The sequence below is a fragment of the Xenopus tropicalis genome, chromosome 6, assembly GCF_000004195.4.
Source record: "Xenopus tropicalis strain Nigerian chromosome 6, UCB_Xtro_10.0, whole genome shotgun sequence".
Lineage (NCBI taxonomy): Eukaryota > Metazoa > Chordata > Amphibia > Anura > Pipidae > Xenopus > Xenopus tropicalis.
In genome coordinates, this window is record NC_030682.2 from 133,758,012 (window position 1) to 133,779,535 (window position 21,524).

General features: G+C 39.6%; 1 protein-coding gene across 1 annotated transcript in view; it reads left to right on the forward strand.

Moving 5' to 3' along the window:
* Positions 1-4,123: 4,123 nt before the first annotated feature.
* Positions 4,124-21,524, forward strand: part of emc2 (ER membrane protein complex subunit 2) — a 39,763-nt gene continuing 22,362 nt past the window's right edge. Inside the window, exons 1-4 of the mRNA NM_001011398.1 lie at positions 4,124-4,209; positions 4,579-4,626; positions 12,252-12,365; positions 20,694-20,758. Coding sequence (NP_001011398.1) covers positions 4,587-4,626; positions 12,252-12,365; positions 20,694-20,758 — 219 coding nt within the window. The 5' untranslated portion in view covers positions 4,124-4,209; positions 4,579-4,586. The remainder of the gene's footprint in view (positions 4,210-4,578; positions 4,627-12,251; positions 12,366-20,693; positions 20,759-21,524) is intronic.

Below are 21,524 nucleotides of genomic sequence, written 5' to 3' on the forward strand. Positions count from 1 at the left end.
TCTCTAGGAACTGTTTCCAGAAAAAAAATCATAGACATAAAAGTGTTTTGGAAGTGAGAACTGCTGCAACACAATATTGCGGCAACTAATAAATGACATACAGCAAAATTATATAAATATTTATGGTAAATGAGAGTGTTTGCAATTTACAGATGCCTGTTGGCTTGCTCCATTACTTTCTCAATCAGATGTTGTCCAACCTGACCTCACAATACAACACCAAGGATTGTGGTTACAAAAAGACAAAAGCAGGTCATCAAACTACAGAGATCTGAAAGGAGTTTTGAAGGCACACAGAGCTTTCAGGACTTCATTCAACAATAAAAAAAATATGCTGATTCCGACAGACAACCTCACAGTAGTGTCTTAAATAAATTATCAAGGTAGGACATGGTTCTATCATCTTGACGAGAGCATGGTTTGGTCCCAGTTGAATTTATGTCAAATTTCAGAAAATTACATCAAGAGCTCAGACAATATCCTGGTGGATCAGCTGGGAAGGAGCATAATTATGCCAGGAGAATGGTCTCCAAACTCATTAGTGTTCAATCAGATGTGACATGCTGAATGCCTGTACACGCAATTTTGGGGGAATTAGCAATGGTAGGCAGGCAGGCATGCAGAGGATCTGGAGCATAGAGACAGGGACACCAAGTCTTCAGGCAAATCTCAGGTTTATTAAGGGCCCATTCTTCCCAACAGAGACATAAAGACAGTTCAGTAAACAGTTCAGGGTTTTGAGATGTCCCTTCTTCAGGGTTATCACCTTCCAGGGTTATTTCCACACTCTTCACACTAAGCCTTGCCGAGCCCTCCCAGCACTCATCCGTTCGGTCAGCACTCCCTCTGCTTCCTGGCAGTGGCAGGTGGCACCCCCAGCTCCTCTGGGAGTTCCTCACACAGGCAGCCCTCCTGCTCTGTGCCCTGCTCTGAGAGTGACCTTCACACGTCAGCGTTCAATTCCAACTCCAACTCTGTAAATCACACAACCCCTTTTATTGGCTGCTCACCTGCAGCCTAATCAGGCAGCTCCCTACAGCTGGCCAAATCAAACCTTAAATGAGATTTACTCCAAAACAGCATTACTTGCTGTAAAACCAGGTATTTTACCATGGGCCATTTGTATCCCACCTTAACACTGGTGGAAATACACCAAATAACGCTCTTTCCCATTGCATCTCTCACACAGATTACACAGAAGTGGGGAATCCTCAGATAACTACCAAGAAGAACTCAAAATACAAGAGGTTGTGGTCCATCTCCCAAAAGGACAACCCCACGTTTCTGGATAAATTTTCAATCCATTGGAATATTCAACTAATTTCCAGCCTTTATTTCCTCTAATACAGATGGTGATAAGTAAGGTTGGGCAACTATTATTGTGATTATTCCACCATTGCCCAGGAGATCCTGGTTTCCAGAACTGACTTCCTTTCACTATAGGAGTATTTGGAAAACTTATTCTAGCTGGTGATCCAAACAAAATATATCTCCTGACTCAAAAAGTAACTGTTCTGATTCTTAATTTTAATGAGGCTTTGAATAAAAGTAACCCAATACATGCCCACTTTGGTTTCCTCCCACGCTCCAAAAACATAAAGACAGGTTAACTGGCTTTTGATTAAATTTACCAAAGTGTGTGTAAATAGGATAGGGACTTTAGACTGTATGCTCCACTAGGGCAGGGACTGATGTTAGTGACTTATCTGTGTAAATGTGTCAGTAGTATATAAATAACAGAAAATAATAAAGGAAATCTAAAAACAGGCCAGATTGGTATGGAACATTGGGGTATAACTGGGGAACATGATTCCCTAATATGCCTATTAGTTTGGGAACTAGGCAAAAGGCCAGTCCTAATGAACTACAGGTATAGGACCTGTTATCCAGAATGATTGTTTTGCATCCAATAAGGATTATTTATATCTTAGTTGGGATCAATTACAAGGCTCTGTTTTATTACTACAGAGAAAAGGGAAATCATTTTGAAAATTCTGAACTATTTGATTGAAATGGAGTCTATGGGAGACGGGCTTTCCGTAATTCTGAGCTTTCTGGATAACAGGTTTCCAGATAAGGGATCCCATACCTGTATAACAGGGTTGGGAAATCTCAAAACATAATGTACAGCATTTCTAGCCTACTTCTTGGGTAAGCTTTAGAGTGTAATGTGTCAGTGCATTACACTCTTTTAAATATAGAAGGAATGTGCTTTTAAAAGTTGTGTTTTCGTGCTGATTTATTAAAGGAGAAGGAAAGGCTAAGTCACTTGGGGGGTGCCCAAATGTTAGGCACCCCCAAGTGGCTTTAATCGCTTAACTTTTACTCTGGGCTGGTGTCCGTTAAAAGAAAACCGCACCAGCCCAGGGAGTTCCTGCAGCAAACGTTTTCTCTTCCTTCTGTCGTCAAAATCCCTGGGCTGGCGCACCGCAGTAGAGTGAAAAGTCAACTTTTTTGTTAAAGTTCCACCATTCACTCTACTGCGCAAGTGCGCGAAGAAGGAAGAGGAGACCATGCTCACAGCTTGCCTGTCCTTATAGGGAACTGAAGCCTGTCTTTACATGTGTGACTACAGGCCCCCTCCAACTGTTCTGTTTGTGCATGAAAATGTCTACTTACCCGGGATGGCCATATGTAAAGTGTTTTATATGTGGTGAATCCAATAGCTACAGGTGGGTATTTTAATGTGCTTTGTGGGCCATTACGCAGTGGGAGAGATTTCCCATGGCGATAAAAGAATTCCTAAAAACTCTAGATTGATCAATTGAATCCATTATCTTCTCCTGAATTAGATATTTTGTCCCAAAATTGTGAAAAAATCTGTCCTTTATTTGCTCAAACACACTGTGACCCTCCAATGACTGTATATTTAAAACACCGAGACCCTGTTATGCCACCACACACAAAAAAAACCTGAAAATCAAAAATTACTTTTGGTTAATTTCATCCACTGTCTGATTTTTCTTATTTTCACCCATAGACTAATTGTCCTAAATTAGCCCTTGTCTTGTCTCCGTGTTGTGGAAATCCTGGCCTTTGCACGAAAAACAATAATAATGTAACTTCACCAGGCGCTTGTGTGCACAAAAACACTTTAACTTTTGGTCAAATTGGGAGAAAAGGCTCTGATGGTGGCTAGGGTAGCCAACTTTTTTTTTTTACTATTATACCAGCTTTGGGGTCGGGGGAGCAGGCAGGGGCATTGCATGGGGAGGAAAAATAGGCAGAGTATAGGCAGGTGTGACCTTATAAGGGGTAATCCATCAATGGAGAAGATTAATGACGTTAAGGACTCGTAGGGTGTTAGAAATGAGTAATTCTTGCCCACGATTTCCCAGCTGGGTGGTAACCCTAATGGTTGTAGGAAAAAATGTCTTTTGCTGGCACAAGTTAAAGAAAACTATACCCCCAGAATGAATACTTAACCAACAGATGTGCACTGTGCACTGTGAATCCTATGATCCCAGGGGGCGGCACTTAATTCTTAAAATGGCAGTTTTCTATTTAGGATTACCCAAAAACACATACTACTAAAAAAAAGTATATTTTATGAAAATGGTTTATTTAGATGAAGCAGGGTTTTACATGTGAGCTTGTTTATGCAATATATTTTTATAGAGACCTATATTGTTTGGGAGTGTTATAGTTCTCCTTTAATTGTTTTTTTTTTTTTTTAGGTTAAATATTTGGAGCAGAAGCAATGGTACATATTGCAGGTGACCACCAGGAAAATGGTCTCTTTCTTAACCTTGCAAAGTAGAACTGGAAAAATGACTGAATTATTGCAAGCACACAGACTCCAGTGACAGCTTTTGCCTGCACCCTTCAAGAAACCAAAAATGAAGGACTTGGTCCAAATATTAAAAGATGAACCTCATCTTTGCAAAAGTAATGCAAGAGATATTGCACCAAAAACTCTCTCAAAATAATAGGTGCAAACAAGATAACAGTTGTGAGTGGGCAGCCGCCCCCAGCACTGTCCCTGTGTAACATTGCGTCCCCACTCGCCCCTCCCACAAGGAAGCTACGTGCTGCGTCACCGCGCTTATTTGTAGGTGTCATGTGACGTCACATTCTCGCGAGAAGAGACTTACGAGTGGCTTAGCGGTGCGGAAGGGGTCGGGGAGTTAGACGTCAACGAGTGTGTGGGTCCCGGATTTGTGTTAAACATAATCGGCACTGTCCCGGAAGAAGCCGAACTGTTAGGCGGTACGATACTACTTGTATGGCAGTATAATGCACGTCACTTTCCCCTAGTGAGAGTTCATTCAGCAGTGCCAGTGTATGCCCAGGCAGCTTTCATTCACTAAATCCAGTGGGACCATTCCCATTCACTCAGTGCAGATGCCATTTCCTTTGTGGAATGTGCAGGCACATCCTAAAATCCTCAGCCTTTCATTTCTGTGTATAGGCTGTAGGGGAGTGCAATCTAGTGCCTTGGGTTTTTTGAAAAAGATTGGTTGCAAAATATCCTGTGTTTCTGCCAAATCAACCAGCACAAACACCTAAGGGAAAGCCTGTATGATTTACACAAATTGCTGGGGAAACTGGAAATGACTGTGTCTTCTGTTCTTACAGGTACGAAAATGTCCAAGGTGTCCGACCTGTATGATGTGACCTGGGAAGGTAAGAGCTGGCACGTGTATATGGGGCACTGATATAGATGCAGGTATGGGATCCCTTATCCGGAAACCCGTTATCCAGAAAGTTCCGAATCATGGGAAGGCCATCTCCATTATAAGCAAATAATTCACTTTTCTCTGTAATAATAAAACAGTACCTGTACTTGATCCCAACTAAGATATAATTACCCCTTATTGGGGGGCAGAACAGCCCTATTGGGTTTATTTCATGGTTAAATGATTCCCTTTTCTCTGTAATAATAAAACAGTACCTGAACTTGATCCCAACTAAGATATAATTACCCCTTATTGGGGGGCAGAACAGCCCTATTGGGTTTATTTCATGGTTAAATGATTCCCTTTTCTCTGTAATAATAAAACAGTACCTGAACTTGATCCCAACTAAGATATAATTACCCCTTATTGGGGGCAGAACAGCCCTATTGGGTTTATTTCATGGTTAAATGATTCCCTTTTCTCTGTAATAATAAAACAGTACCTGTACTTGATCCCAACTAAGATATAATTACCCCTTATTGGGGCAGAACAGCCCTATTGAGTTTATTTAATGGTTAAATGATTCCCTTTTCTCTGTAATAATAAAACAGTACCTTGTACTTGATCCCAACTAAGATATAATTACCCCTTATTGGGGGCAGAACAGCCCTATTGGGTTTATTTTATGGTTAAATAATTCCCTTTTCTCTGTAATAATAAAACAGTACCTGTACTTGATCCCAACTAAGATATAATTACCCCTTATTGGGGCAGAACAGCCCTATTGGGTTTATTTTATGGTTAAATAATTCCCTTTTCTCTGTAATAATAAAACAGTACCTGTACTTGATCCCAACTAAGATATAATTACCCCTTATTGGGGCAGAACAGCCCTATTGGGTTTATTTTATGGTTAAATAATTCCCTTTTCTCTGTAATAATAAAACAGTACCTGTACTTGATCCCAACTAAGATATAATTACCCCTTATTGGGGGCAGAACAGCCCTATTGGGTTTATTTCATGGTTAAATAATTCCCTTTTCTCTGTAATAATAAAACAGTACCTGTACTTGATCCCAACTAAGATACAATTACCCCTTATTGGGGGCAGAACAGTCCTATTGGGTTTATTTCATGTTTAAAGGAGAAGGAAAAGCTAAGTCACTTGGGGGCACGCCCAAGTGACTTGAATCACTTACCTTCTAGCCCGGGCTGGTGCCCCTGTATGCAGAGAACAGCACCAGCCCGGGGTAGCAGCGATCGCTTCCTTCTTCGCTGTGCGCGCATGCACAGTAGAGTGAAAAGCCGAACTTTAACAGAGAAGTCGGCTTTTTCACTCTACTGCGCATGCGCCGGACTCGGAGTCGCAGCGAAACGAAGGCGGAAGAAGGAAGCGCATCGCCCCCGTTGCCCCAGGCTGGTGCGGTTTTCTGTTAACAGGGGCACCAGCCCGGGGTACGAGGTAAGCGATTCAAGTCACTTGGGGGTGCTTAACCTTTTAGCACCCCCAAGTGACTTAGCCTTTCCTTCCCCTTTAAATGATTCCCTTTTCTCTGTAATAATAAAACAGTACCTGTACTTGATCCCAACTAAGATATAATTACCCCTTATTGGGGGCAGAACAGTCCTATTGGGTTTATTTAATGGTTAAATGATTCCCTTTTCTCTGTAATAATAAAACAGTACCTGTACTTGATCCCAACTAAAATATAATTACCCCTTATTGGGGGCAGAATAGCCCTATTGGGTTTATTTAATGGTTAAATGATTCCCTTTTCTCTGTAATAATAAAACAGTACCTGTACTTGATCCCAACTAAGATATAATTACCCCTTATTGGGGGCAGAACAGCCCTATTGGGTTTATTTAATGGTTAAATGATTCCCTTTTCTCTGTAATAATAAAACAGTACCTGTACTTGATCCCAACTAAGATATGATTAATCCTTATTGGAGACAAAACAAGCCTATTGGGTTTATTCAATAAATGATTTTGAGCAGACCTAAGGTATGGAGATCCAAATTACGGAAAGATCCTTTATCCGAAAAGCCCCCAGTCCTGAGCATTCTGGATAACAGTTCCCATACCTGTATAGATTTTTCTGCGCAATGTGCAGTCTGTACATTGGCATGATACATGAAAACAATAAACATGTAAATGAGAGAGCTGCAACAGAAATACTACACTTGTAATCGCTATCGGAGCATTTAAAGGGCACCTATCACCCTTATATTGTTTCCGCCTCCAGAGGTGCAGCCTAATAGAGGCCGCGCTCCAGATAGGGGAAACAATAGTTTAAAAAAAAAAGCTAGTGCTGGGCTTCCCGCACCAGGAGGGGAGTCCCTGGGGGAGATTTATTAGATTAGCCAGGGTTATGGTATTAAAAAATGAACATCTCCAATGGCCCTATGTGTTTCGTGCCCAAAGGGACTTTATCATGGGCTACATTCACAACAGGAATTGTCTTAAAGAGACAGTACCCATTCTTTGAAGTATATGCTAAATATGAAAATCAAATAGAGCCACTGATATAAAAAATTCAATCATATTATTATACACTTAGCCATTCTTAATAATAGCATGAGACATCAAATTCTGAATTCATGGCCAAAGGTAACCTAGTATTTAAAGATCAAAAAAACTACTCTTTTAAGAAGGGACCTAGACTCCCTCTGTTCCCATGCCTCACTCTCTCAGTACCCTGTACCTTAAAGGAATACTGTCATGGGAAAATGTTTTTTTCAAAACAGCTTCTCCAGCAGAATCTTGCATTTTAATCTGTTTTTCAAAAAGTTTTTTTTTATATTTAATTTTAAAATTTCACATGGGGCTAGCCATTTTCTTCATTTCCCAGGGTGCCACAACCATGTGGCCTGTGCTCTGATGAACTTCAGTCATGACAGAATTCCTTTAAAAGAGAAGGAAAGGCAAAGTCACTTGGGGGTGCCAAAATGTTAATGTTAATGAAAATGCCTAGAGAGATTAGTATCCTTATATATATTTATATCAGATAAAATATTCACATACCCCCCTTTTGGCACGTGACCAAATATCGTACTTTTTTTTATTACAATTTATATAGTGTCTAGCCTTATAGGATTTGTTATCGACTGATGCCATAAATGAATCTCCCACATTCATATATGGACAAGACCACACAGCGCTTTTCACTGCATTGAAAATGTTTTTGATGTGGTAACCAAGTAGGTTTAACTTGTCTTTGATTTAAAACCATACTAGGCAAGAGTATATCCGCAGCCTTTTGACGATATCGGTCGCCTCTTCAAGCCACCATACACGCACCGAATATTGTACGAAACAAGGTTTCGTAGGATAATATTGGTGTGTGTATGTCCGGCTTTAGAGTTTAGAGAATTTTCGGCCATGGTAGCGACAAATCTCCCCATATGTCATTGCCCTCAACTGAGAAAGGTCATTTGATTAACTTTCTCCTCCGCCAACAATTGCTTTGAAGATACTTTTTTACTCTTCTCTGCTGTTTAGTGCATCAAATGAAATAAATAATTTGGTATATTTTATTTAAAACAGAGTGGAGAACAGACCACTCTACCTATAACCAGCATAAGGTAATTTTAATTTACAGTTAAACACATTGTATATTGCTTCTTTAAATATCTGCACCCAGTGGAGTTTTATAAAATAGTCTCAGCACTGCATGTGAACGGTTGTTTTACTCCATAGACCAGTGCTGGCCAACTGAAATCTAAATGGTATCAGTACTGAGATTAACTGGCCCTCTGCATGGTTCACACCTCAGATTCAGGCTGTAATCCCCCTGTATTGTTTAAACATATAATCCCTTATACCGTTCACATCTTTTATTCTCTGTATCGTTCACCCCCTGCAGTGTTCACATCTCAGGCTCAGACTGTAAGCACCCACATTGTTCACCTCTTCACACCTCAGACTGTAGGAGCAGTGCCAGCATTGAACACTGTATGTTCTGCCTGTCCTATGCTGCCTGTGTGTATGGCACACACAGGCATCATAGAGAAGACAGAGCATGGCACACACAGGCAGCATAGGGCAGGCAGTGTGCCATACTCTGCCTGCCCTTTGCTGCATGTGGGAGGTGAACTTGTTCTGGGAGTTTGTTAGCAGTTGGAAATAGCCATTAAATGGTCCCTAAAGTGTGTAATTATGTGCTGGGAGTTGCTGTGCTATCCACAGGGGAGGAGGCATATGGATACATAAGGGTGTGTCTTAATATGACATAATATAAATCCCTGCAGTGAGGACCAAGCATTTGGGTTTTTACTGCACTACTACCATTGTGATAAAATGGGTGTGGTTTAAAAAGGGGAGTGGTCAAAACTGGCTACCATTAGCGGCCTTCCACTATGTATGCTAGCGAAATTCCAGCCCTCTGCACCACAGAAGTTGGACAGCACTGCCATTGACTATTTAAAAAAAAAAAATCATCCTGGCCCAAAGATGCTGCTGTTACTATCACCTTCATTTCTCAATTAATGGAATATACATTTTCAGGGAATATATCCAATAATATGAAGAACTTTGATTTGCATTTGCTTGTCCAGTATTACATAAAGAGAAAACAAATATATAGGACTCATAGTTTCTCTATAAAGGGACACAGTTAAGTGAAAATCACCAATTGCTGTTTAAGTAAATGAAATTAAAAGAAATTTTTGCTATGGAAGATATAGGAATTACAGACTTCTGTCAAGCCATGAAATATTTTTCCTGTGTGCTTGTATGTATCTGTTAATATCCTCCTTAATTAACTTCTCTTAGGATCATGGTGGCTATGAAAAAAAAATGCTTTTTTATTAAAAAAAAAAATCTGCTTTTTGGTACTCTGGGGGTTAAACTCCTTATTCAGCCCAGCAGTTTACAATAGTTGCCGTCCAGCACAGATGGTTCACAAAACTAGCACCCAAAAGTAAAATAAACTGCCTCATACAAGGCGTCAGAATTCTTTTAGATAGAATGTGTTTTTCTAGTTGTTTCTCCTAGATATAATTCTTTATGAAAAAAAATGGCTTGCTTTTCCCCTTTGAATTACCAAAATTACTAATTCCGCACTTGGGTGACAAGTAGTAAATACCTTCGCTAGCTTACACTGGTGTGATGGATATTCGCCTGTGCCAAGTTATCAGTAGACAGGAAACCTTGGCTGCTTATTATATTTCAATATATGGCAGCCCTTGCCAGTTTTCTGATGCTTTCCTGCTAGCTTAATATTCAGACGATCCAATTAGAATTTCCATGGATCTTCATGTCAAAAAGCGTTTGTATTTAGTCATTTATAGGAAATATTACCCAAAAGGTGGTTTTGGCCATATTTTAACAGAAATCAAAATGTGGAAACACTGACAGATTTATGAAAGTTTTTGGATTTGGTTGGAGACTTGTTCCGGAAGGTTAGTCTGGAAAATAATTTTGTTTCTTGACTCAGTCGTATTTTTTTGCAGATATAATTATTCCTTTTTCAATGTATACATTGATGCAGTGAGAATTAGTCTTCCAGCCGTATTGGCCTTAAAGATTTATAAACATGGTACATGAAAGTGATACCAATCTGACTGGTGTACCATACAGAAATAACATTTTGTTTTACTTTCTGTATAGTGAAAAAAAAAATCTCACAAAATGAGTTTTTTTTCAGCTGGATGTAATGTAGTTTGTGTTAACCTTAAAAATCTTATTTATATAATATTATATTACTTATTAATAAAATATTATGATACAGGTATCGGACTCCTTATCCGGAAACCCATTATCGAGAATGTTCCAATTACGGAAAGGCTCCCATAGACTCCATTTTAATCAAATAATTCAAATTTTTAAAAATGGTTTCCTTTTTCTCTGTAATAATAAAACAGTACCTGTACTTGAACCCAACTAAGATATAATTACCCCTTATTGGGGGCAGAACAGTCCTATTGGGTTTATTTAATGGTTAAATGATTCCCTTTTCTCTGTAATAATAAAACAGTACCTGTACTTGATCCCAACTAAGATATAATTACCCCTTATTGGGGGCAGAACAGCCCTATTGGGTTTATTTCATGTTTAAATGATTCCCTTTTTCTCTGTAATAATAAAACAGTACCTGTACTTGATCCCAACTAAGATATAATTACCCCTTATTGGGGGCAGAACAGCCCTATTGGGTTTATTTCATGTTTAAATGATTCCCTTTTCTCTGTAATAATAAAACAGTACCTGTACTTGATACCAACTAATTAATCCTCATTAGAGCCAAAACAATCCTATTAGGTTTAATTGCTGTATAAATTATTTTTTAGTACACTTATGGTAGGAGATCGGAATTATGGAAAGACCCCTTATCTGGAAAAGCCCAGGTCCCCAGCATTCTGGATAACGGGTCCCATACCTGTAATATACTTGCTAGCTATTTCCCCCCACACTTCAATAACATACCAGCAGGTAAACTGGCCCCTGATACAGCTGACCAGTTTGTGCTAATCATTCCTTCTACCAAAGCCGCTGCAGCAGTAGAGATGTGGGTTTTGGGGGGTCAGGGAAAGTTCCAATAGGCTGAAGCATCAATGTAACTGGTGTCTCCAACTTGTATTATTCTTAATATGCCCTCATGTTTATGGTTGAAGCAGCCATGAAAAAATAAATTTTAGGAGGAACACTGTGTTTTGGACCAAATGGAGGAAAGGATCTTGCCATTAAAATGCTTTTTATGGGGCTTTACTATGCAAGAAAATTGCCAGTAAGTTTTTTAATTATTCACACTTATTCTTGTAAAAACAGGGAACTGTTAGAATCATTTTAATAACTTCCTTTATTTCCTTTAATAAATCATTATTTACTCTCAGGCAGTGCCTTTTAGTACCCAGTTAAGACTAGATAAGGTCATTGTCAGGTTTTAAGACTAAAAAAGGGTCAGGATAAATACCTAGTTGCTTATCTGCATGTATTTAAAACCCCTGTTTGGGCTGAAAAGGGCAATTATTGGCACTGTCGGGCATTTTGCACTCAAGAGAAATAAGGAAGGATTTTGGCAGCTAAACTTAATAGGTAGACAGACTGTCCTGTGTGCCATTATTCCAAAGAGCATTCCAAAGTCATAAAAATTAATACATTTGGAAACAAGATCTAAATAATATTCAAAAGATCAGATGACCCAGTGGACACCAGTTGGTTATCATCAAGTGAAAGTTACCAGCAGCAGCCAAGAAGGTTACATGGGTGATTTAGTTATATTCATCTCTTTGACCCATGTAAAATCACCTTCCCCCTCTCAGACTCGGGAAAATCACTTTTCATAATACTCGCTGTTTCAAGCAGTTGTTTTGGACATTTTCAGTTCAAGCTCCTTTGAGGTCCAGCAAGTAGCCAGGACACCCTTAAAATGAATTTTAATGAAATATATAAAGACATTGACGTGTCAGTTATTCAGCCATAATTGTTATCCCCCTTTATCTGACTGGTCCCTGTAGGCCCAATGAACGGGGCCAATGATCAGGTCTGGCCAATTTGCTCCAGTTTATGGATGTCCCAACATGCCACTAAATTTCTCTTTGAATTACTATTACTAACCTTTCTCAACTGTCATAAGAATAAATCCATGTAGATCTCTGTCAACATAGTGATGCCCTCTCACTTTTCAGACATGCGGGATAAGATGAAAACTTGGCGGGAAGAAAACTATCGGAACAGTGAGCATGTAATTGAAGTCGGAGAAGAGCTGATAAATGAACACGCTTCCAAACTTGGAGATGACAGTGAGTTTTATTTTGATTCCTAACTTAAACCAAACCCAGATTTCTTTAGTTGACTGCATTTCTATCTGTAGCCTTCAACAGAAGATCACCATCTATGTAATGGGGGAAAGCTGCTGCTCTCTATATAAAATAGTCTCAGCTAAGACTAACTGTATACCAAGCAACACTGTAAAGGAAAAGTAACACTAAAATTTTTTAAGTAAAAAAAATCTATTCTACCCTGCCCCAATAATTGCCCTATCCTGCAAACCATTTATTATTTTGTATGCTTTAGTACAAAATACCTGTTAAAACTTGGTGTCCGGTCATTTGAAGAAAGGTGATACGGCGATGCAGGGGAAGCAGCCACTATGCGGCGATCGATTGATCGAGTCTAGCCTTGCTTCTGTATAGGAAGGAGTCAGGCTAGACTCGATCAATCGATCGCCGCATAGTGGCTGCTTCCCCCGATACTTCCCCTGCATCACCGTATCACCTTTCTTCAAATGACCGGACACCAAGTTTTAACAGGTATTTTGTACTAAAGCATACAAAATAATAAATGGTTTGCAGGATAGGGCAATTTTTGGGGCAGGGTAGAATAGATTTTTTTACTTAAAAAAATGTTGTGTTACTTTTCCTTTAAATCAGAATAAAACGTAACAACGTAGAGTCTTTTATACAGAGTCTTTTGTAGTAAATTCAAAGGTAGATACTGACTCCAGTCATATGTATGTTAGAACTGAAATCAGATGCTGTTACTGTGAGACACAGAACATGCTTGGTGGGATTAAAAGTAATCTGTTTGCTGAGAGCGCTGCAGAATATCTCTCTGGCAGGCAAGTGTTTTGCGTTGGCTTAGTACACTGTCATCACTCCGTGGGCCATCTAAGGAGGCTCATATATAACATCACCTCTCCTCTTGCTCTGGTACCCCTTGCCTGGTCTCAACAGGATTGCATTCTGCTGATAATTAGGTCTCGGGTGTGCAGCGGTCGCTCCAACACAAACATATTCCAGGAAATGGTCACCTAATGTGCAGGAAATTTGACCTCGTTTGGCACAGCTCTATCGTTTGGTACCTTTAAGTAATATTTAACAGAACTCCAATAGTAAAAGCTCATTTATCTTGCAGAGCTGTGAACTTTGGCAGCTCCAATGCTTGTCTTCATAATCCAGTTTCTTTCGTTCCTACTTTTTTTTTTTTCCCTTTGGGATACAGCTAAAATTCTTCCGCTTTCATATCTGTGTTAGAATTGTTGTTGAATACCAATTTGGGTTGTTTCTGTCGTTTTTTTGTGCTCCAATTAGTATGGCATGTAGATGTAGGATAAACAAGTCAGAGATGTCAGCATTTTCCCTGACTGGAAACCTGCTTGGCTGCCTTTTCACTGTGTCCCTGTGTCATGCCCCTTCCTGTGAATGTCTCTTTTTTCATGGAATATACAGAGGGGTGATTTATTAAGGGACCCATGGGTGTTTCAAAACTGACCTTTTATAGTGCCCAGGAGCTGTAGCTCACCATGGGCAGAGCAGTTTTACAAATACAGCAACATAGCAGGGAGAAAGGTTTTACTAAGCATAATTAACCCTGCCGCACAGTGACTTTATTCAATGCACAGACCTGCCCAGTCATAATAAAAGGGGTAATCGTTTATTATTCACCTGCTCCTTTGGGGACCCTTTTTTGTAATAATCTTCAGGGACATGGGCTACATTGCTGGAACAATCCTTCTTACATAGTGTCCATTGGAACAAGGCAATGGGCACATTGCAGATGTAGTCATTATATTGTACCATTTTAATACATTTCCTACCCAAAGAAAGCCAACGCTCCCCGATTATAATAATTTGAACAGGGGCTGTGATTAGAAGATGCTATCACTGTTATGTCATGGGTAAACACAATGGAAACGCCAACATAAATGCCTTAAATGACCTCTGCCTGATATAGACTTCTTCAGAGTTTAGTTTTATAATGATGTCTAAGTATAAATATAGAGCTAAAGCGCTGACCATATAATTAAGGAGTACAGGTATGGAATCAGTTATCTGGAAACCTGTTATCTGAAAGGCTCTAAATTATGGGAAGGCCGTCTCCCATAGACACCATTTTAACCAAATAATTCAGATTTTTTAAAAAGATTTCCTTTTTCTCTGTGATAATAAAACAGACTCTTGTATTTGACCCTAAGTGAGCTGCAATAACCCATATTGGTAGCAAAATATTGGGTTTATTTAATGTTTGTGGGGTTTTTTAGTAGACTTAGGGGCACATTTACTAATCCACAAATCCGAATTCGAATGGGAAAAATTTGGATTGGAAATTAACATTTTGCGACTTTTTCCTATTTTTTTCGTCGCCATTACGACTTTTTCGTAGCTGTTACGACTTGCGCAAATTGTCGCGACTTTTTCATAGCCGTTACGATTTGCTCGTATATTGTCGCGACTTTTTCGTATTGAGCGCTCGTAAACGGCGGGCAAACCTTTCAGACTTTGCATGATTTTGGAAGCCTCCCATAGGGCTCAATGGCACTCTGCAGCTCCAACCCGCGACTTCGAAAAATCCAACGGCTACGAAAAATTCGCGACAATTCGCGCAAGTTGTAACACTACGAAAAAGTTTCGACAATTTACGAAAAAGTCGTAACAGCTACGAAAAAGTCGCGACAATTTACGAAAAATCGCAAAATACCGATCATTACGAAAAAAACGCATTCGGACGTTCGTGGATTAGTAAATGTGCCCCTTAAGGTATGGAGATCCGAATAGTGGAAAGATTCCTTATCTGGAAAACCCCATGTCCCAAGCATTCTGGATAACTGATCCCATACCTGTATGTAATTTTATTCATCATGCTTATAGCTGATGAAATGATTCACTTAGCTCTCGTTCCTAATTTCCTTTAGATTTTAAGCCTCAAAGCAGTCTTCATTATTGTAGATTCATTTTCCAGACGTCCCTCCCAGCACTTGCTTCCTGTAAGTGAGTATGATTGTGGCTAAAACGTCTCACCTTAGGCATGTCCATATTTTTGTGGATGACACTACGCAAGGCAGGTTGATAATTGTCCAACTGAAAACAACCCTTTGGTCCAAAACTTTGGACATGGCAGGTCAGCTATAACATCGGTTAAGATGAAGAAACATATTTGATATCACTCTTTGGCCATTGCCATAGTTGTATTTTCCCACTCCTGGCTGAGCGTCCTTACATGGTCTTTGGCCCTTTCTCACATGTTTTGCCAAGGCTGACATTGATACATTGATATTCTGCAATGTAAAGATGTATTATTGCCACTTTATTAAATAAATCTCTAAGGCATTCATTCATTTACTTTCTTGTCTTATTCTAAGCTTAAGCACAGAAGTATTTATGTGTGTGTTTGTATTTATATAGCGATGCTAGGGAATGCAGATGTGAACATTTGTGCAGTACATTTATAATACAGACAAGGGAGTTAGAAGTGGTTATGAAAAACCATACTCGCTGACCCACCTGTGTTCAATCTCACTAGATATGTATATGGAAAAAAAGCTGACATGGTGCTTGCATGACTATCTGTGAAGCATTAGGTGTTACACCATTGAAGCGCCACACCTATCATAATTTAGCATATGAAATACATATCCTGTATCTTTATTTAGAAACTGTGCTCAGGAGCTTTTCCTATATAGTGCTTGACCCCGACCTTACACAACGCCTATAAATAAGCACCTTTCAATCCCAGCTATAAACATTTACCCGTTCTCACATACACTGACTAATGCGGCTCAGTCCATTTCCAGCCATTCTGTGTGAAAATTGGATGTATGGGCCCCTCTTAATAAGCAGTGTGGTCAATCAAACTGTGGGGAAATCACAACAGTTAATCTGTCAAGGGTTGAAACCATAGCATAAAGCAGGGGTGGGCAAACTTTTTGGCTCACGGGCCACATTTACTTACCCCCGGGCCGGACCGGGCCAAGGCGGGCAGGGCCAGGCCAGCGTTACGCCCCCTTCGTCTCTTTAATTCCGGCCCGCCAATGACACCAAGTCTCGCATGATGAGACTTGGCGTCGTCGGCGGGCCGGATTAAAAAGGCCAAGGGGCCGGATGTGGCCCGCGGGCTGTAGTTTGCCCACCCCTGGCATAAAGCTAATATTCTTTGTATGAGGTCAGCAGTTGTATTAGAACTGCATTTGTGTCCATCCTCTCTTGCTTGGGCATATGGTAAGATTCACACAATCATAATAACATACGTAAACCCACTAGTACACACATGTAGACTAGGAATAGCCCAATGCCATCAAATTCTGTATTGCTTAGTACAGGGATCGCCAACCAGTGGCTCAAAGGCAACATGTTGCTCACCACCCCACTTTGATGTTGCTCCCAGTAGCCTCAAAGTAGGTGCCCGTTTTTACATTTCTGGCTTGGAGGCAAGTTTTGGAAGCACAGAGAGGCTGTTTTACTCCAAGCAGAGCCTCCTGCAGGCTAGCAGTCAAAATTGGGCTACCAAATAGCCAATCACAGTCCTCATCTGACATCCCCAAAGAACTTTTTTCCATGTTTGTGTGGCTCATGAGTAAAAAAGGCTGGAGATACGAGACATTGTACAAAAGCAGAATAATACAGTATGTATGTATAACTTTATTTATAAATAGCTACAAGGTTACACAGCGCTGTACAATCTTACAAAATACAACAAATCTTAATTATTTGCTTAATATAGAATCTATAGGAGATGACCTTCCATTTATTCGGAAATTTCTTATACAGGTATAGGACCCAGAATGCTCGGGACCAAGGGAATTCCAGATAAGGGGTCTTTCCCTAATTTGGATCTCCATACCTTAAGTCAACTAAAAAATCAATAAAACATTAATTAAACCCAATAGGATTGTTTTGCATCCAATAAGGATTATTTATATCTTAGTTGGGATCAATTACAAGGTATTGTTTTATTGTTACAGGGAAAAAGGAAATCAGTTTTAAAATTCTAAATTATTTGATTAAAATGGAGTCTATGGGAGACAGGCTCCCCCTTATTGGGGATCCCATACCTGTACATCATGAACCGTAACATTCAGGGCCGGATTTCTCTCCGGTGCGCCCCGAGGCCACCCCCTGTGGGAGTCCCCCATGCGCATGCGCGAACGCGCCCCCACTGCGCATGCGCGAACGCTCTTTTTAACTCCCATACGGAGCAGTGGGGAGAGGTCCCGACTGCTCCGTATGGGAGCAAAATTAAAAAATGTTCTTGCGGCGGGGCGGCATGCCGCCCCTAAACTTCTGCCGCCCTAGGCCCGGGCCTTTGTGGCCTCTCCACAAATCCGGGCCTGGTAACATTGATGAACAATGAGCATTGTTAAAGGAGTAGGAAAGGTATAATCACTGGGGGTGTTAGGGGTTGCAGTCACTTAGCTGATACCCCAGGCTGGTGCTCCTGTTAGCAAAAAACTGCACCTGCCTGGGGTACCTGCGAGGGAGCAATCCTCTTTCTTCTTCCTTTGCACTGGCCCAATTACTAGGTAATTGATTAAAATCACTGGGGATGCCTAACATTTGACACCCCCCAGTGATTGTACCTTTCCTTCTCTTTTAATACATAACATAAATAAGATGATATTTTGTATATTTATATAGGAAATTACCTAGAAACAATTTTGTGTCCCTGAGAAAACTCACAGTAATGAGGAGCTGAACTTGGTGCTATTCCAACAGAGATTTGATCATATTCATTTTTTTTTTTTACATCTGGATTTTAATCAGAACCCACCTTGCTTGTGTTTAATACCCTTTGGGATTATAGGAATTCTATGGAAAGGTAAAGGCTTTAAAACAAAATGTGACATCCATCCCCCAGAGTGCTATTAGCATATGCAGATGAGGATTTGCTTGAATTAATGTTTCCTAATGTTGACTAAGTTTTTTTTTGTGGCCATGAATGTCTCCTATTATTTATTTTTGACATTTTATAGCTGGGGAGTTCTTTGTGGTGTATGGCAGCCTAATACAGGTATGGGACCCCTTATCCTAGAATGCTCGGGACCTGGGGTTTTTCGGATAAGGGGTATTTCCATAATTCAGATCTCCTACCTTAAGTCTGCTAATAAAATGATTTAAAAAGTAATTAAACCCGAAAGGATTGTTTTGGCTCCAATAAGGATTAATTGTATCTTAGTTGGGATCAAGTACAGGTACTGTTTTATTATTACAGAGAAAAGGGAATCATTTAACCATGAAATAAACTCAATAGGGCTGTTCTGCCCCCAATAAGGGGTAATTATATTTTAGTTGGGATCAAGTACAGGTACTGTTTTATTATTACAGAGAAAAGGGAATCATTTAACCATGAAATAAACCCAATAGGGCTGTTCTGCCCCCAATAAGGGGTAATTATATCTTAGTTGGGATCAAGTACAGGTACTGTTTTATTATTACAGAGAAAAGGGAATCATTTAACCATTAAATAAACCCAATAGGGATGTTCTGCCCCCAATAAGGGGTAATTATATCTTAGTTGGGATCAAGTACAGGTACTGTTTTATTATTACAGAGAAAAGGGAATCATTTAACCATGAAATAAACCCAATAGGACTGTTCTGCCCCCAATAAGGGGTAATTATATCTTAGTTGGGATCAAGTACATGGTACTGTTTTATTATTACAGAGAAAAGGAAACCTTTTTTCAAAATGTGAATTATTTGATTAAAATGGAGTCTATGGGAGATGGGCTTTCCGTATTTCGGAACTTTCTAGATAATGGGTTTCCGGATAAGGTGTTCGATACCTGTATAAGGCAGTTAGGATACTTGTCTAGCCTTTTTCCTTCCCCTTCCTTAGTTTAAGGTTTGATGGTTGATATAAAGCAGTGAGGTATGCAACATACTGCCTTTGCAGGAAAAGCAGGGTCTTCGTAAAAAGGAAAACCGGAAGAATCATCTGCTGCCTCCTGGAGCCAAATTATTTTCATACTTGGTAGCCGCAAAAATTGTCTTCACCATTCCTTAGAGTGATGCTTCAGTGATGGATGGTTATAAAACAGTAGCTAAGCCGATATAGATGAAAACCAGAAATAGTTCTTCCAGTGCAGGAAATTACCCACCCAGTGTATATCATCAGGTTTCTCGGGATTCCTGGCAGTGAATTCAGGCAATGAAACTGTTCCTGGTAACAAATGGACTTAAATAGTGGGTTTGTTGGGTTTTTATATCCTAGGCAGAAAACAGTTCTGACCCTTATCTGTTAAAGTGATACTGACACTACAAAACTACTTTTCAAAATATGAATGTACATAAAAAGTTACCTATAGGTCATGTTGATCATTTCTCACTGATGTCTGCTTTTGTAAGTAATTGTTGCTTTAAGTCCCTAAACCTGACTGTTTTGCCACCCTGACTGTCCCTTCTCAGCCTGTCAGTTATATCTTCTAATGCTAACGGCCTCCTGCTGCACAAATATGGCCGCCCCCTCATAGAGGAACTTGGGGAATCAGATAAATAATGTAAAAGCGTTGGGCAAATATTTTAAAGGCAAAATTATAAGTGGCTTACAAAGACAATGTTATGATAGATGTAGAAAGTGTATAATTTCTGGTGTCAGTATCTCTTTAAGGTGTCCCCTGATGCTGAAGCCAAATGTAATTGTCTACTGTATATCTTGGGTGCAGGTAGGGAAAAGTGGCTGTAATGGTGAAAGTAGGTACTTTTCTGTCTTGTAAAAAGTGTGCACGCCCTGAGATTTATCAACGTTCCAGTTATATTTTTTTTTTTTCATAGTTTACACAGTTTTTCATAATTTGCTGTCTAAAAGCTTGCCAGTTTCTATAGAAGTCAATGGCAGTTGTCCTAGCCAAAGTCAAGCCATATTTTCAATCCAAGATATTCGAGTTTTTCCGAGTTTGCAAACTGAAAATTCTAGGTATTCAAGTTTTCTTATTCAGACAAGTTTTCCTTATTAATAAATAAGCTAGAATTCAGTATGCAAGTTTATTCAATTTTTTATTATTATTAATTTTAACATTTATTTAGAAAAACAAACTCGAATTCACAAACTTGAAAATTGATAAATAATTGGGCCACGGGGTGTGCACCTAAGATAGTGTCTGCTTTCTTCCTATGGAGGAAAGCAGTGAATCCACTTAATGTGCCCTTGCCCTTAGAGCACTCTTTTATGGATCTGATAAACTGAATATTTATCTATTAGAGGCTGTCAAAAGAAAGCTAACAAATATATATAACAGTGAATCTTGTATAAGAATTTGAATATATTATCCTGCTGTAAGTTAATAGGAAACATAAAGCTGCATGATTACTTTTTATTTTTTGTTCAATTACACTTTTTTGTTGTTTCTCTGAGCAGTTTGGATAATTTATGAACAAGTGATGATTGCAGCCCTGGACTGTGGAAGAGATGACATAGCAATGGTATGTTTTCAGCTTTGTTACCCCCCCTACTGTGCACAACGTGCTTTTTAGGAGAAAGAAATATCAACAAAGAATTAGTCTAGAATACTGAACCTTGTGTTTTGGGTTTATATGCTAGCCCAAGGCCACCACATTCCCCCCCCCCAACAGTGAATATCTGTGCCTTTGTAGATGCCAATTTTGGGTCCCCCTCTTGATTTTTCTGATTCAGAACATGTGATGAGGGGCTACAGTCAGTTACCTGAGGTTAGGGAGAGGAGCATGATATAAACTGTATACGCAATAAAAAGTTCACAGCATATTTCGGCACTGAAATTCATACTTAAGCATTTTGGTGCTGAAATCTGCTGTGTGTGCGCCTGCACCCAGCCTCTGTGTAGTCACATAAGGACTGATTTCGGACCTACATTTATCCTCAGGCCAAGAATCATTCCTGTGTGGCTTAAGCCTAAGGAATAGCGAGGCTGTGATCTATTATGTGATTTACTCTGATATAAATTAAAGCATTGCCAGTGTTCTTAACAACATTCCTGCTCATACGGCATGTGCAGGAGTATTTGTTCAACTGTGTATAGCTGGGTCATGCACATTTATTAGAGTTTTACTCTTGATTCAGAATCACACATACCAGTATTTTTCTGTTCTGCGTCCAAGGCTATTATAGATCAGCTTTAGTGAAAGTTAATCCAAACTTCTGTTTCTGAAAAATCAAGAACGCATCATGAAATGGAAGGGTGTGAAACCCCTACTGAATAATCAGGTTTTC